The sequence below is a fragment of the Dendronephthya gigantea genome, unplaced genomic scaffold, assembly GCF_004324835.1.
Source record: "Dendronephthya gigantea isolate DGI-Jeju-01 unplaced genomic scaffold, DenGig_1.0 000022F, whole genome shotgun sequence".
Lineage (NCBI taxonomy): Eukaryota > Metazoa > Cnidaria > Anthozoa > Malacalcyonacea > Nephtheidae > Dendronephthya > Dendronephthya gigantea.
Window position 1 is genome coordinate 2,307,458 of NW_021163032.1, and position 14,495 is coordinate 2,321,952.

Sequence of the window (14,495 nt, forward strand, 5' to 3'; positions counted from 1 at the left end):
CTCCTGCAGTTTGTTATTATTAACCTAACCATGCATGGTTCATGGTTGTAAATCGTTTAGAAGATCCTGTTTACGAATACAAGGGTAAGTTGAATGGAAAATTCATCGAATGAATCAGAAAAGTATCCTAATGGTCAGAAAAACGCTTACGAATCGGCGAAAGAGGAATCCGATTTGTCAAAAAATTTTGAGCGCTTGGTCGCGATAAGCGACTACAACGCGGCAGACGAAAAGCAGCTCAGTTTTAGCCGCGGTGAAAACATCCTGGTCGTGGAGAGGGTTAACCAAGACTGGCTGTGGGCCAATATCGAAGGAAGTTTGGGATATGTTCCGGCGAATCATGTGGAACATCCTGCTAGGGTCGAAGAGATGGAGAAATGGCAAGATGAGGAATACTTCGAAAGCTATTGCCATATGCGCTTGCATCTAGAAATGCTTGGGGATGTCGCCAGGACAGAAGCCTACCGAAGAGCTGTCGTTTGCAACGTGGATTTTGTCCGTGGGAAGACGGTGTTGGACGTCGGTTGTGGTAGTGGAATTTTGAGCATGTTCTGTGCACGTGAGGGCCAAGCGAGGCACGTGTATGCAGTCGAGGCTAGCAGCCTAGCAGACCATTTGCCAGGGGTTCTGCAAGAAAATAACTTGGAGGATAAAGTAACTGTTATAAAGGGTAGAATAGAAACAGTTTCACTACCGGAAACAGTGGACATCATAATATCTGAATGGATGGGAACGTTTTTACTGTTTGAGTACATGATAGATTCTGTGATATTTGCTCGGGATAACTGGCTTTCACCAGGAGGTGTGATGTGGCCCACATACGCACAACTATTCCTGTTTCCATGCTCTGTGCCAGAATTATACAAGCAAAAAATTGGGGTGTGGAAGCAACAATATGGTTTCAGCTTTTCAACATTGAAGGCGAAAGCAGTTGAAGATTTTTTTAAACGACCCACAATAGACTATGATTTAGAACCTTGTAATTATCTGTGTAAGGGACAGTCAATTGTTCTACTTGATATGAAAAACCTAGCAGTACCTAAACTTGAGTTGTGGTCTTGCAACATCAAATTTAGGGTCGAGAAAGCAGGTGTGTTTCATGGATTTGGTTCCTGGTTTGATGTGGAATTTCATTCACCACCAAATGATACCAATGTAAATGATACTCCCCAACCAGTTGTGCTTTCAACCAGTCCAGATGCACCAAAAACCCACTGGAAAAATGCCATATTTATGCTTGACGAACCTTTAGAGGTTGAAGAGGGTGCTGATATTGAAGGTACAGTAAAAGTGATCAGAAATGAGGATTTTAGAAGACACATGAGCATTTGGTTTGAGTTTAACCTTTCTGGAGAATCAGTTGAAGGAATGCATATTTGCAAAGAATTTAAACTATGGAGATAAATTAATGCGGATAGGCAAAAAGACAAACTAATGTAAATAATGTAAATAAATCAACAAGAAAATATCTACAGATGAATTTTAATACACTTTTCATGTGAGGAATTTCACAGTCAATTTTGCAATGATGATTTACAAGCAGATTTATAAATGCACCTTATTAACTACAAAACAATCTGACTACATGTATATTAGCAATTATTACACATTTTTTAGATACATTGAAAAAACAGCCACATACTTACTGGAGTGATTAGTAAAATAATAGCAGCAATGTGTGCAAAAATACTGCACATATATCACTTTGAATGAAGCATACATGAATGCTAAGTTTTAAAATTGTTATAAACATTCGATTACAAGATTTACTGAACACAGTTCTAGCACATTGTTTCCCACTTAATAACTATAAAGATTGGAAAGTAACATGTTTCTTAAAATGGAGATTCATTTCTTTGGAACCCCACACTAAGCTTCTCAATTAGAACTTTATATTTACAGCAATAATTTATATTGAAATCAATGTTCCATTGTAACATCAGAATTTTCATTTTTTTTCCAACGCAGCTACTTTTTCAGCAAATGTTTTTATTTGCTTTGTCAATTCGTTTCGTAGCTGTGTTTCTGATGCTTTGGGATTCTTCTTTACATATTCCGCAACATTTTTGATTGTTTCTTCCTAAAGATATGTTCAGAACACAGTGAGACAATATTTTAAATAAAGAATGGAAGTTAAGTGTTGAATAAAGAATCCAGCCACCAAATCAATAAGAAATGTAGTAGGTCTCAAATATAATAATATTCAATAATTGCTATTGCTTTATCGATTCTATACTATAATAACCCGAATATATGCTGATGTCGCTAATGACCTAATGTCGATAACTGATGTTTATATATTGTGTCAATACGTCTTTTTAAAATTTATCTTAATCAGTCTAGCGCGATAACTTTTAGTACTAAGAAATTCAGTGCTTATTTAACTCACCCGAAGGATATCAGCCTCGCTGCGAGGCGTATTATCTTTTAGTCTTTGGTAGAATTCATAACCTGTGCGCCCGACAAGATAGCTTTGATACAGGTTTTTGCCTTCTTCTCCGCCGTTTAAAAACGCAAGAGTCGCGAGCTACACAAGTGGAATTGTGGTAAAGGAATAAAATTAGTAAACCTCCTTAGAAAAGGGGAAAAGAACGAGCGATCATGTCTATAAAAACCTTACTTGACTCAATAAATCTGGTGTTGTTAGCCTCCACTGATCGGCCATATTTAAGATGTCTTCTCTGTCACGTGACACGTGATTCCCAGAGGATATTACCTGCTGCACCTGCTGCAGTAAGCAATATGTATTATGTAAGTAAGGGTCAGTGAAATGCAATAGTGAAATGCAGTGGCGGCGGAAAATGCAAAAGAGAATTATCGCGGGCACGAATTCTGTCGCCATTAGGGATCTTTAAAATATATTAATGCCAGCGCTCTTTCTAAAATACTCAGGGGTCTTAGCCCCCTTATCTAAAATATTCGGGGACTTTAGCTCCACCCCCGCCCTTTGGTGGAATGGCTAGAGCATGATCACATGTGCTCTATGGGATATAGAGTCCCGAGAATTAGATGACCGTCTTAGAGAATTCCTACCTTTACGATAAATTGCATTCATTAATGACTATATATGGAGTTATTAAATACCGGAAGCTGATTGGCCGAGTGAAGGTAGCTATTCTCTAACTGTGGCTTATAACACGTACCCACAAACTCTCACCGAGGGCAAAAAATCTTGGGCCGAGGTAATTTCCTACAGACCCGACCATAGAAGAAAATAAGATCCAAGTTTTTCACGTACTCCAGGACGCGGTCTCATTAAAACGCGGTCAGAAAGCTCGGTGAAGAAGAGGCAAGCGAAGGTAATTTATTATACGGCATTAATTTGGATTCAAAAGCAAACAAGAAATGCCAAGTATTCGTACTGGTAGTGTGGCACGCATTTCATAACAATAACAAAAATGAAAACCTAAAACCATATCCAGATATTTTCTAGATTACATTTACAGTATAAACTGAATTTGCTTTTCAGACTTTTCAGCATTTATTTTTGCCATTTTTTTTGCCTTGCACCCATATGTTCAACATAGTAACAACTAACAAGTTATTGATTTCGAAGGAGACTTTTTTCGGGGCATCCTGTCCTGAAATCAAAGCACTATGTTATACACTATAATTCTCAAATTCATGAATAATTTATGAGCAAATAAACCAATTACAAACACGCATTTAATCACGAGATTGCATCTGGATATCTCGATGAAACACCTCGCTAATAACTGTACAATGCATTTATCCGCATATATAATTAAGAAATGTGATGAAAACCACTAGTGATTTTCATCACATTTCTTAAATATATATGCAAACTTTGTAATCTTTCCTAAACAAATTAAACAAACACACCCCTGTACACAAAACGCAACACACAAATCCTTTATTTTTCAAAAGACAATTACATCTTATTCACAAAAAATTAAACGTTATATTTAATACACTCGTTGAACACAGAATGCTCTAAATCAACTCGCCCGCCGACATCCGTTGGAAAATTCTGCAATATTCTCTCATTAGTTGCGACTGATGTAGTCTTCTCGCTTGTATGCCATCTTATATGCTTTAAGATGCTTTTTGATGTAGTCTTCTCGCTTGTATGCCATCTTATATGCTTATAATACCATCTTATATGCTTTTTGAACATTACTCAACCAAGCGTCACATTTGAATTCATTTGAGAAGATATTTAAACAACTCGAGCTCGTGTCCCACCGAGACATTCACGCATTGTTTCCTCGTGTTTGGATATCCCGGTGAAACACTCGCTCTCGTTGTTCAAATATTACTTCACTAATGACCGCAAACATCATCGTATCGAGTTTATAGATTCCACTCTCCAGTATCGTTTATTCTTGGGTTCCTGCTCTCATGCATCGGCAAGCAATTAATCCGCTCGCCATGGACTAACTGAAAATCAAGATGCTTTTCTTGATTTTGTCTAAAATTGACTAATCTATCTAGCATTTTCAGTTATCGATTCCCTTGCTCTCAAAACAATTAATTCGTTGAAATTTTATTGTGATTATTTTGAACAAAATACTGACTTGATGGACTAATATAATTCCACTAATTAACATGTAATCTATTAGAAAATTAGCTATTATATTATTGATTAACGTATAATTAAATATATTGAAAACGTATAATTATTTTGGAATCAAATACACAAGAGGTGGTCGAAAATATAGGCCCTTTTAAAAAGCAATAGCTCAAAATAGGATGCGACATAAATTACACAAATCGGCTTTTTACAATAAGATCCAAGATGGTAACCTCGTTCCCAAGGCATCTCCCCAGCAAACGTTAACGTGGTGATTTTTTTATTTTGATGTAGGTGCATGTTTCAAGGAAAGCAGTAGATACAATATTGTACACACCTTAAAGTACTTAACACTTAAAAACTTTCAGCAAACCACCATACTTTAATATCCTCAGGCTAAAATAACATTAAAATTGTTTAAGATTTTTCATTTGCAGAAAAAGATTTCTAATAGCCCCTACAAACTGCCTTGTGCAAAAAACGTATGCACGTATGGTTGTATGCATACAGCACGGAAAAAAATCGAAATCAATTCTCAAGGGTTCTAAAGTTTATTGCGTTATTCCTTCGAAGGTTTTTTTGTGATAATCGCTTCAAATAAGTTACCTTCAGCAGCATGGCTATGTCACAGTTCACAACTCAACAAGCAGCATTTTCATGGTGAGAATACGATATAAAACAGAAGTTCAGAAGTTTTGGAGGTATCAAGAAGAGCATCCCGAAGGACACTTAAACCTTGCGAAATAATGGTGAAATTATTCCTCTAATTTATCACTTATCAAACATCGAAAGCATGCATAAAATTAATTTTAAAATCATGAAAGAAAACTTTCGAGTTCAAGAAAAGGTGTTACATGATCCGTAATATCGTGTAATTATAGTATCATATATTTGTAATGGATCCATTAGCGTTGTTACTTGCTTCTTTTCGTTATTACTGCATTACCGAGTATATAAACGCTCGTTTCTAAAAACTTTATTACAAACTACTAACTTACTAAACTAAAGTACTTGCTAATCCGTAAAAACTTTTTACATCCTTGTACATGAATCCTTGCACCCTCGTTTTACAACTACGACTAACGATATAAGATGTCTATGTGATAATATATGCTTTGGATGCGGCATTGCCACGTCATGTACATCATACAAAATGTAAATTATATCTATTACAATATTCAATGAACCTTAGTGAACTTAGTTAACCATACATGCACGAGTAAGGAAATAGTTGCAGAGAACCTTGTCCCGCAAACCAACAACGTAACCGACATAGCTTTGTTTGGGGCTAACCATTGTTGTTGTTTACTCGCTTCATCACGCTCTTACTTGCTTAGTCACGCTGTATTGCGTAGGGTAAATATGTCATAGTTCTATAGTCCCTTCTCCTAGCAAACCATATAAAAGTCAGAGCACAACGCTTGAGCTCTTGACCTGCATAGCATCATTGGTTTAAAAACGAAATTAAAGAAGTAACCTGAAAAGAACCACAAACAAAAAGAAAAGAGAGAACCATTACGATAGAAAGAATACAGAATTGTCAAGATATCGAGAGTTGTGCTCAGATAAGTTGAACTATCTAAGTCATATTAGTAGTATTATATATTGTATTATATAAAGATTATAAAGACGTTGATTGTTTCACTATAAGTATAGTATTAAAGAATAAATAATTGAAAAGTAATCGGTTTCACAATATTTGTTGCGAGCGAATTGAGCCACCAAAAGCGCAGCCATTAGTAATTAAAAGGACCGGCTCGTAACAATAGAAAATCCAGGAAGAAAATCCAACTTTCACTTTGGGCGACATGTGCACCAAATGATTTAAACATCAAAACAGTGCACAATCACAGTTTTTTGTTTCCTCACTTTAAGTTCTTCTTCTTATTAAGTTCATGAGGCACATCTTCTTTAAGTGGGTTCTACTAAACTGCGGCTGTAATATAACAGAAATTTAAATTGGTAACAGCATTATTCATGGCCGATAGACTATAGATTGATTTAACTCGCTACCTGCGAAAAAGTAGGTGGTCTAAAGCGAAATACCTAAACCACATTCCACTCCGTAACCGCTACCAAATGCACTGTATTATTGTTTAGAAATGAATAACCGATATATAGCATTGCTATTATTAAAGTAGCTATTTAGATTTGAAGCCTCTTTGCTCATCAAGCTTCTTCTCCTATTAATGATATACTCACCTAATTTCGTTGCCGTTTATTTCTTTACTTCTCCTATAGATGGCGTCGCTGATGTTCGTCCCACTTAGACAATTACCACTTATACTAGGCACCACGCTTTCCAGATTTGCCTTATCTACACGCGAATAAAGTAGCGACACCTTCGTCCACTCGCAACGATCAGCTTGGACGCTAGAGAGATCACTGTGACTAATCAATGTGTCAACGAATTTTGAACCAGACAATTTCGCACCAACGAATCTTGTAAACAACATGACACACTTCGCAATATGGCAATCCTCGAGTGAGGAATTTGAAAAATCGGAATGGCTGAAATCTGATCCAGTAAGGTCTGACCCTTGTAGATTAGGAACACTCCCTGGAGAATGTTGCCGATAAACTGAGCGAACAATGTGATGCTCGGGAAGACCCAACATTCCTTTTAAAAAGGCCGCCAAAGAAGGCTCTTTCGAATTATTATTAACAAACGAATTCAAAATTCTAGGACATTGGACTAAAATATGTATTGGATGATAATTGGAAAGTTCATGTCGACACTCAGTATATTCAGAGTCAATGGCAGATTCACCAAAGTATTGACCAACTGTGGAATTCTTGTAGTTATCAGAATATTCACAGCAGAAATTTACAACCGTGCATTTTTGGTTGATATTCGGTCGACGTTTTATACGTTTTGTACTTGGTACTCAAACATACGAGACAATTCCTTGGCGACATCCAAAATGATGCATTTTAAATGAGAATGGAGATATAATTTCACTTTTTCATTCAATTTCTTGGCATTTGATTTTTTCAACCTCTTATTAACTTTTGACACAGTGAAGGTTACACCAGTCATGGCCGCCAAAGCAAAGGAAGTGACACCAAATGTTGAAATACCTAAAATTATTGTTACTCCACCAGCGATCCCAAGGGCAATTGACGACACAGCTCCTGCATCGGCTAGTGTCTTTGCCGTAACTCCGTCGATGGGATTTTGTATATTACCCCTGTTTATCCCTAACTTTTCTAGGAACTTTTTTTCAATTTCCTCCTCGAAAAGTTCGCAACGATGTAGATTATCTTTCATGTCCTGGATGTAGAAAAGATGCGAATTATAGTTTAGAGCTTTTGGGTTATTAAATTTTGCATCATAAGGGACTGCACAGAATAAGACTGGTATATAATTATATGAGATTTTATTTTATCAAAAGTATTGTCCAACTATGCACTCAAAAAGGTGAACTAAGCTTATATCTAGATGTTTTATAAAAAGACTGTTGGTTTCGAAACGGAAGGGACAAACCAACGGATGTTTTCTATGAAATTGTATTGGCAAAAACAACTTTAAGTTGTTATTTTCCGCAGCCGCAACCGCTAAACCAAAATGCGTAAGTTTAGTCAGCAAATGCGCAATGCGGTTTCCCATGGCCAAACCTAGCGATGTCTGTTGCGCAAACATCAATTCTGGATCCATTGCACGTTCCGGTATCGCTCCGCATAAATATAGCCAACTGAAGCAAACTTAAATCAGTGTTTAACCTGGACCTGCTTGCGTGTAAGCAACTGTCGTTTGTGCCTTTATTAAAATAATTGGCGTATCAATATCTATTCATTTTATACGTTGGAACTCTAGAAATCTACATATTCTACGCTATTTTTCTATCCAAGTTTGGTGCGTGCGCAAACCAAAGTAAGTAAAATTAATAGACATAATTGTTATTCTATGCGGTATGTTTACATTTTGCGCTGTTTGTTTATTTTAAGTAATCTACGCGAAATTCTTTGCTAATTTGTTAGTTCGCATGCTGCATGTGATGCTGTAGTTAAGTATCGCTATTCCAAAACGGCAAACGCTAAATTCGATGATTATTCCGCATGCCAAATTCAGTGTCTTTTATTTATAGCATCCACGCATCCATCTACTTAGGCCCGTTTATGACGTCGAACTTTTCATGCGTCAAACCTAATGTTAATGAGCGCCGAAAGCCTTTGTTTAAGTTCATTTGCATTCAATTCGGCGCATGAAAAATTTGACATCTGAAACGGGCCTTCGTTTGGTTTGGATAATCGTTGGTATTCAAATTCTGTTCTAACGAAAGCTACAAAGACTAGTTTTTGAAATTAAAATATAACGTGATCTGATTATTTTAAAATGTTTTAAAATTTAAGATATTTCTTTAAGTTGACATCGTACTCATCGTATATTTAGTTACAAGCTAATTATTTCCTTACCTCTTTCTGAGATTTTATTTCAGCGTCGTTTACGGTAGATAAAGTTTTATTTTCTGCATCATCTAAAATAAATTATTACAGTAAAAAATACATTAGTTCAAATATATTGATCCCCGAACCGACGCGAAGCACCGGGCGAGGGTACTAATTCCGCCCGGAGATGAAAGTTGTCCGCCATTATGTCATGGACGTTGGGCGTTTTTGTAAGTTATGCGTATGAGTGAGTTTAAGACGAGTTAAATCTGGTAACTAGCAAACGTTTACAAACGTGTGATTGGCTAAATTAAAATTTGGGTTCACGCCAGCATAACTGATATTTTGAATGATAAAACATTTTTAAAATAATATTTTTCATTTGGATGGTCTTAAAAATATACGAAGAATTGACTCGTAAAATTAATTAAAACATAATGTAAAAGATGCCTTCGGTTAGAAAAACTTTCATTCCAATGGATGGTAAAAAAATTACGATTTTGAAGCATTTTTAAAGTATTTTTGAACAGATAAATGGGTAGATTTTGTATTTTAAAGCATTTTGTAAGTTTAATATGTGGATTTATCAACAAATGTATGACACCTCTTTGAATTTATTCGTCAATTTCGTTGAAATGATCTTGATTTGGAAAGTATTTATTTTTAAAGGTGAATCTGTTTAAAAAGTAATTGAAATTTCGCTAAAAATTGTAGTATTTAAAACTATTCGTAGCACAATTGACCGTAACGAAAAAGATGGCGGCATGTACATTTTACCAGAATGCATTGCGGACATTAAGAATGATCGACTGAATAAACATGGCAAGAAAAACTCCTAATGACGTGAAATTTTAACACAGCAAAGAAAATAACTTCCCCTGTTTTATGCCTATCCTTTCAAAGACGTCAGTTCTCTTTTTTAAACGATTTCCGACCGCAATGCATTCTGATAAAATGTACATCTGCCATCTTTTTTGTTATGGTCAATTATGATTATAGTCGAATTTGATAGCTCGAGAGTCGACTTTATAATTGTACCGAGATATACGATTTTATTTTACGACTTCGATCATTAATAATAATAATAATAATAAACTTTATTTAAAGAAGGTATATAGTACATACATATAGTACATGCACACCAGTTTAGCCTATGCTAATCTTCCACTGGGCCTTCTATATAGAGGACGATTACAAACATATGACATATTATGTATACAACATGCTTTTACACCACAAAAATACATACAGGAAAATTACGAATTACTATTGACAAACATTTCGAAGAAAAAGTTAAATGTTTCATGCTTGAAACATCTGATTGTGCTGGCCATCTTGACTTTCCTTGGCAACATGTTGTAGACAGCTGACCCATTGTACCGCAGCCCACTTCTGGTACATGCTAGCTTGAAATTTGGAATCCAGAGGTTCATGTTGGTTGAATTTCTCGTAGTTCGTTGTGATACAGCTGCCAATGGTGTAAACATGTTACTGAGATATTCTGGACTAAGTTTATTCAAAGCTTTATGAACAAATACTGCTGTTTTAAACAACACTCTATACTTGATTGGTAATATTTTAGACTGGATAAAAAGAGGTTTCGATGGAGATATTTTAGACTGGTTATAAATTAATCTAAGGATAAGTTTTTGCAGTTTATATATTCTAGAGATATGTGGTGAGTTTCCCCAAATGGTACAGCAGTAGTCGATTCTCGATTGGAAGTAGCTTTTGTAGAAAAGAAGTCTTGAGTGATGCATGAGGTAGATAGACCTTTATCCTGCGAAATAGAGCAATGATTCTGCTCAATTGTGAGGCCAGTTGGTCTATATGAGCTTTCCAGGATAAGTGGCTATCAATGACCAGTCCAAGGAGTTTTTGGCTTGTGACATTTTCCAGTTGAAAACCATTGTAGCATATGTGAAGGTCGGTGTTGTTTTTGGCAGCTCTCTGGCGTGTACAAATCATCATTGATTTTGTTTTTTTATTGTTCACAACCATGGCATTCGTGAAACACCATTGTTGGATGTTCTCCATGGCAGATGTTAACTTAACATTTAGCTCGGTAACAGATGAACCAGCTGAATTGAGGGTAGAGTCATCGGCATATAGGTCGAGATCCTGGCTGCTGTGCAGAGGGAGGTCATTGACAAACAAAATGAACAGAAGTGGACCAAGGATACTACCTTGCGGTACACCATGGGAGATAGATGCTATGGATGATAAACTGTTTTTTAATTGGACAACCTGTCTTCTATCTGTCAAGTATGATGTCATCCAGCTCAATAAAGATTCATCAAAGTGGTAGCATTTCATTTTGGAGGTAAGAATATCTATGTTGATCATATCAAATGCCTTGCGAAAGTCAATAAACAACAATCCATTGAATTGACCATTTTCCATCTTAGATAGCCAAGAATCAAACAGTTTATTCAAAGCGGTTTCACAAGAGTGGTGAGGTCGGAAACCAGACTGCGCATAATAGAGGAGATCATTGGAGGTGAGATAACCAAGAATGCATTGGTAAAAATGGCGTTCTAATACTTTACTTAAGGTTGACAAGATAGAGATTGGTCTATAATTATCCTTCTCTGCTCGACTTCCAGTTATGTGGACTGGCGTAACCCGAGCTATTTTCCACTTGGATGGAAAATGTCCACTCTTAATGCTCATGTTGAAAACTCCAGCAAGTGGTTTCGAGATGACAGAACTGGATATCTTTAATATCTTCGTATAAATGCCATCCAAACCAGTGGCCTTGTGTGGATCTAAGTCATGCAACAACTTTTGCACATCATCACAGGATAATAATGGTATTTTAAGCTTTGTTTCAGCAGGTATCTTGTTGTCAACAAACGTTTTGAGTTTATGAAGGTCAGGTTTATGATTTGGTGAAGGAAGATATTGATTGACTATGGTGGAAAAATAGTTGTTAAAAGACTCGCATATTTCATCCGTATTGGTTAGTTTTCTGCCATTGTCGTTCAAGGTAGTTGGGCTGGTTTTGACTTTGCCAGGGGCCAATTCTTTGATGTACTTCCAAAGCTTTGAAGAGTTTCCCTTACTAGTTTGGATGCATGTCTGATAATATACCATTTTTTCTTTCCGTATAAGGGCTACACATCTATTCCTCAATAGTTTATACTTATCAATGTTCCCAATTCTTTTCCAGTTGTCCCTTTCACGCATGCATTCTGTGATCTCTTCATTCATCCAATCAGGTTGTTTAATGTATTTTACTCTTTTTGACTTCAATGGCAGATGTCTGTCAACGACTTCAAGGAAGATCTTGTACCACAATTCTAAACATTCATCTACGTCAGTAATCTGGTCTAATTGGCCCCACGGACACTTTTGTAGGTCATACAGGTACTTCTGGTGATCAAAATTTTTAAAAGATCTGTAGCTCATGGTGGTATGAGAGTGCTTGATACCAAATTTTTCTTTGAACACAATGCAGGTAGGATAGTGATCACTCAGGCCTACTTTAGGTACTACAACTGTCCTTGTTTTAGCTGGATGTGATGTGAAAATGTGGTCAATCATTGTAGTAGAGGAATCAGTTACTCTAGTAGGCTCATTAACCATTTGATGTAGTTGAAAGTTTTCATTCAATTCTAACCAGGCTTTACTAGATGCACTGTCCTGTAGCAAGTCAAAATTAAAATCACCCAATATTGTTACTTGGCATCCTTCGAGGTAGGCATTTGTAACTTGACTTTCAAATTTATCCAACCATGCAGCAGTGTCATATTGTGGAGATCTGCACGCAAAACACACTAAATGCGGTTGTCGTTGTTGGGGACAAAGTTGAATCCAGAGGGACTCCATATCCTTCGTTTCTAAATCACGTCTTCTGCAAAACGGGATGTTTTTGAGGACATAAACAGCTATACCACCACCGCCTTGCTTACTGAAAGGAAGTTCGACTTGCTCTCGATCCAATCGCTCGATTGCGTACCCAGGTAGATTCACCTCTGAATCTTTAAAACTGACACTTAACCATGACTCAGTTATTCCCAAGATATGGTATTCATGATTGAGCAAGTAAAGTTTTAATTGATCTAGTTTGTTATTTCCTTCATGTGGAGCGATGCTGTTTAAGTTCCAAAGAATAATCTTTAATCCACTCGTAGATCACGACATAACGAAGATAACCGTTGGTTTGTTTTTGTCGAGAAAGGTACTGGATTACCTTTGTTTGGTCCAGGGTTGCTTTCTATATCACCAGATAACGCTAGCAGCGCACCCGATAATAACCCATAAACCACAATTCGATAAACAAAGCAAAGTTTCATACGTAGTGGTAAAGTTAACGGTTTTCGTTTCTTTCTTCGCAATTTACAATTGAATTGTTTTACCTCGGAAACAAAGCATTTGCTCACCAACAAAAACTTAGAATATGTTAATCTTGATGTGTTGTTGGATTCCCAATACGTTAATCCACTTATTGTTACAAAAATGTAAACAAAAAGTAACAAATTAACGGACGCTGAAATTCTGCGTCCAACCGCCATCGCTGACGTCACATAACTTTTCATTCAGCAGAAACGTAGCCTCCTCCGCAGGCATCTCTTATGTATTTATTTTAGATATATTAGGCATGGGTTAGCTGTGTCATGGAAGGCGAGGAAAAATTTTTTTCTCACTCCCCGACACAGCTAACCCAAGCCAAATATAAATGCCTAATATAAATACATAAGAGATGCCTGCGGAGGAGGCTAGCAGAAACGAGCATTTATAGAATTTCAGTGATTGAAATATATGTTTGATTGCTTCAGGTGAGGGGACTTTGCATGGAATGTATTTCTAGTTTATTCGTTTTTGGGTGAAAGCCAACAAATAATTTTCCCTATCCTAGCGCGGACAAAATAAATCTATTCTACATGTGCACATGGTAAATAAGGCTATGTGCACTCACGAGCGTTGTTTTCGACCGTTTTCAAAATCATTTTTATCTATTTTATTGCTTTGAGGCGTTGTCCACACGATCCAAGGAAAAATATGCTCGATATGTAATAATTAGCTTCAACTTCTATTGCTAATTTTTATGTATTTCGTACTTTTCAGCGGTTATTCGCATGAGTAAAGTGTAAAATTAATTGGCTTTACACCAAAATTGCTAGAATGCGAAAAAATCCATTTTTCCGAAGGCTAGGATTCTACCCACTGCAGTAAGTTTAAGTCTATATTATACCTTGCATAAATACTTGCCTTGTCTCTGTGTAAATGTTGGTGATGTCGCATTAACATTTCTATCGACACCCTGACAACATCAGAATATATTGATAATTAAAAAATGTCAAATAATAATAAGAGAGGTCTTAAGCCGTCTGTATGCAGTTATCAACAAACAGTTGAATTATGCTATACCAATGCAATTTCTTAGGATAATTTTTTGAAATTTATGAAATATAAAGTGTAGCGCCTTATAGAGATTTCGAGCACTGATAAAACTAATAATTTCACATGTGAGATTATTTATGATAATTTTACGTGTGAAAATTATTGCTTTTCAACCAATCACGTAGCTTGTTGATACCTAGGTCGCCCAAAATTGTGTAGTGATGTT

The 14,495-nt window shown here is 36.3% G+C and overlaps 3 protein-coding genes across 3 annotated transcripts in view; 1 reads left to right on the forward strand and 2 right to left on the reverse strand.

Annotated features, from left to right (window-relative positions):
* Positions 1–37: 37 nt before the first annotated feature.
* Positions 38–1,476, forward strand: LOC114522418 (protein arginine N-methyltransferase 2-like). Its single transcript, XM_028543092.1, has one exon. The coding sequence runs from the start codon at positions 94–96 to the stop codon at positions 1,402–1,404; it is 1,311 nt and encodes a 436-aa protein (XP_028398893.1). The 5' UTR covers positions 38–93; the 3' UTR covers positions 1,405–1,476.
* On the reverse strand, positions 1,467–2,690 carry LOC114522419. The gene is made up of 3 exons (XM_028543093.1): positions 2,621–2,690; positions 2,390–2,527; positions 1,467–2,080 (listed from the first exon to the last, which is right to left on the reverse strand). Exons 1-3 carry the CDS (start codon positions 2,663–2,665, stop codon positions 1,949–1,951), a joined length of 315 nt encoding a protein of 104 aa, XP_028398894.1. The 5' UTR covers positions 2,666–2,690; the 3' UTR covers positions 1,467–1,948.
* Positions 2,691–5,494: 2,804 nt separating this feature from the next.
* LOC114522346 overlaps positions 5,495–14,495 on the reverse strand; it is a 48,444-nt gene continuing 39,443 nt past the window's right edge. Inside the window, exons 18-21 of the mRNA XM_028543016.1 lie at positions 14,138–14,189; positions 8,951–9,012; positions 6,737–7,808; positions 5,495–6,470 (exon numbers count right to left, since the gene is read on the reverse strand). Of these exons, the coding sequence (XP_028398817.1) occupies positions 7,401–7,808; positions 8,951–9,012; positions 14,138–14,189 (522 nt within the window). The 3' untranslated portion in view covers positions 5,495–6,470; positions 6,737–7,400. The remainder of the gene's footprint in view (positions 6,471–6,736; positions 7,809–8,950; positions 9,013–14,137; positions 14,190–14,495) is intronic.

Coding starts and splice junctions, on each gene's coding strand:
- LOC114522418 (XM_028543092.1), top strand. CDS start 94: ATGGAAAATTCATCGAATGAATCAGAAAAGTATCCTAATGGTCAGAAA.
- LOC114522419 (XM_028543093.1), bottom strand. CDS start 2,665: ATGGCCGATCAGTGGAGGCTAACAACACCAGATTTATTGAGTCAA. Junction 2,528..2,620: donor CACCAGATTTATTGAGTCAA/GTAAGGTTTTTA, acceptor CCACTTGTGTAG/CTCGCGACTCTTGCGTTTTT. Junction 2,081..2,389: donor GCGAGGCTGATATCCTTCGG/GTGAGTTAAATA, acceptor ACATATCTTTAG/GAAGAAACAATCAAAAATGT.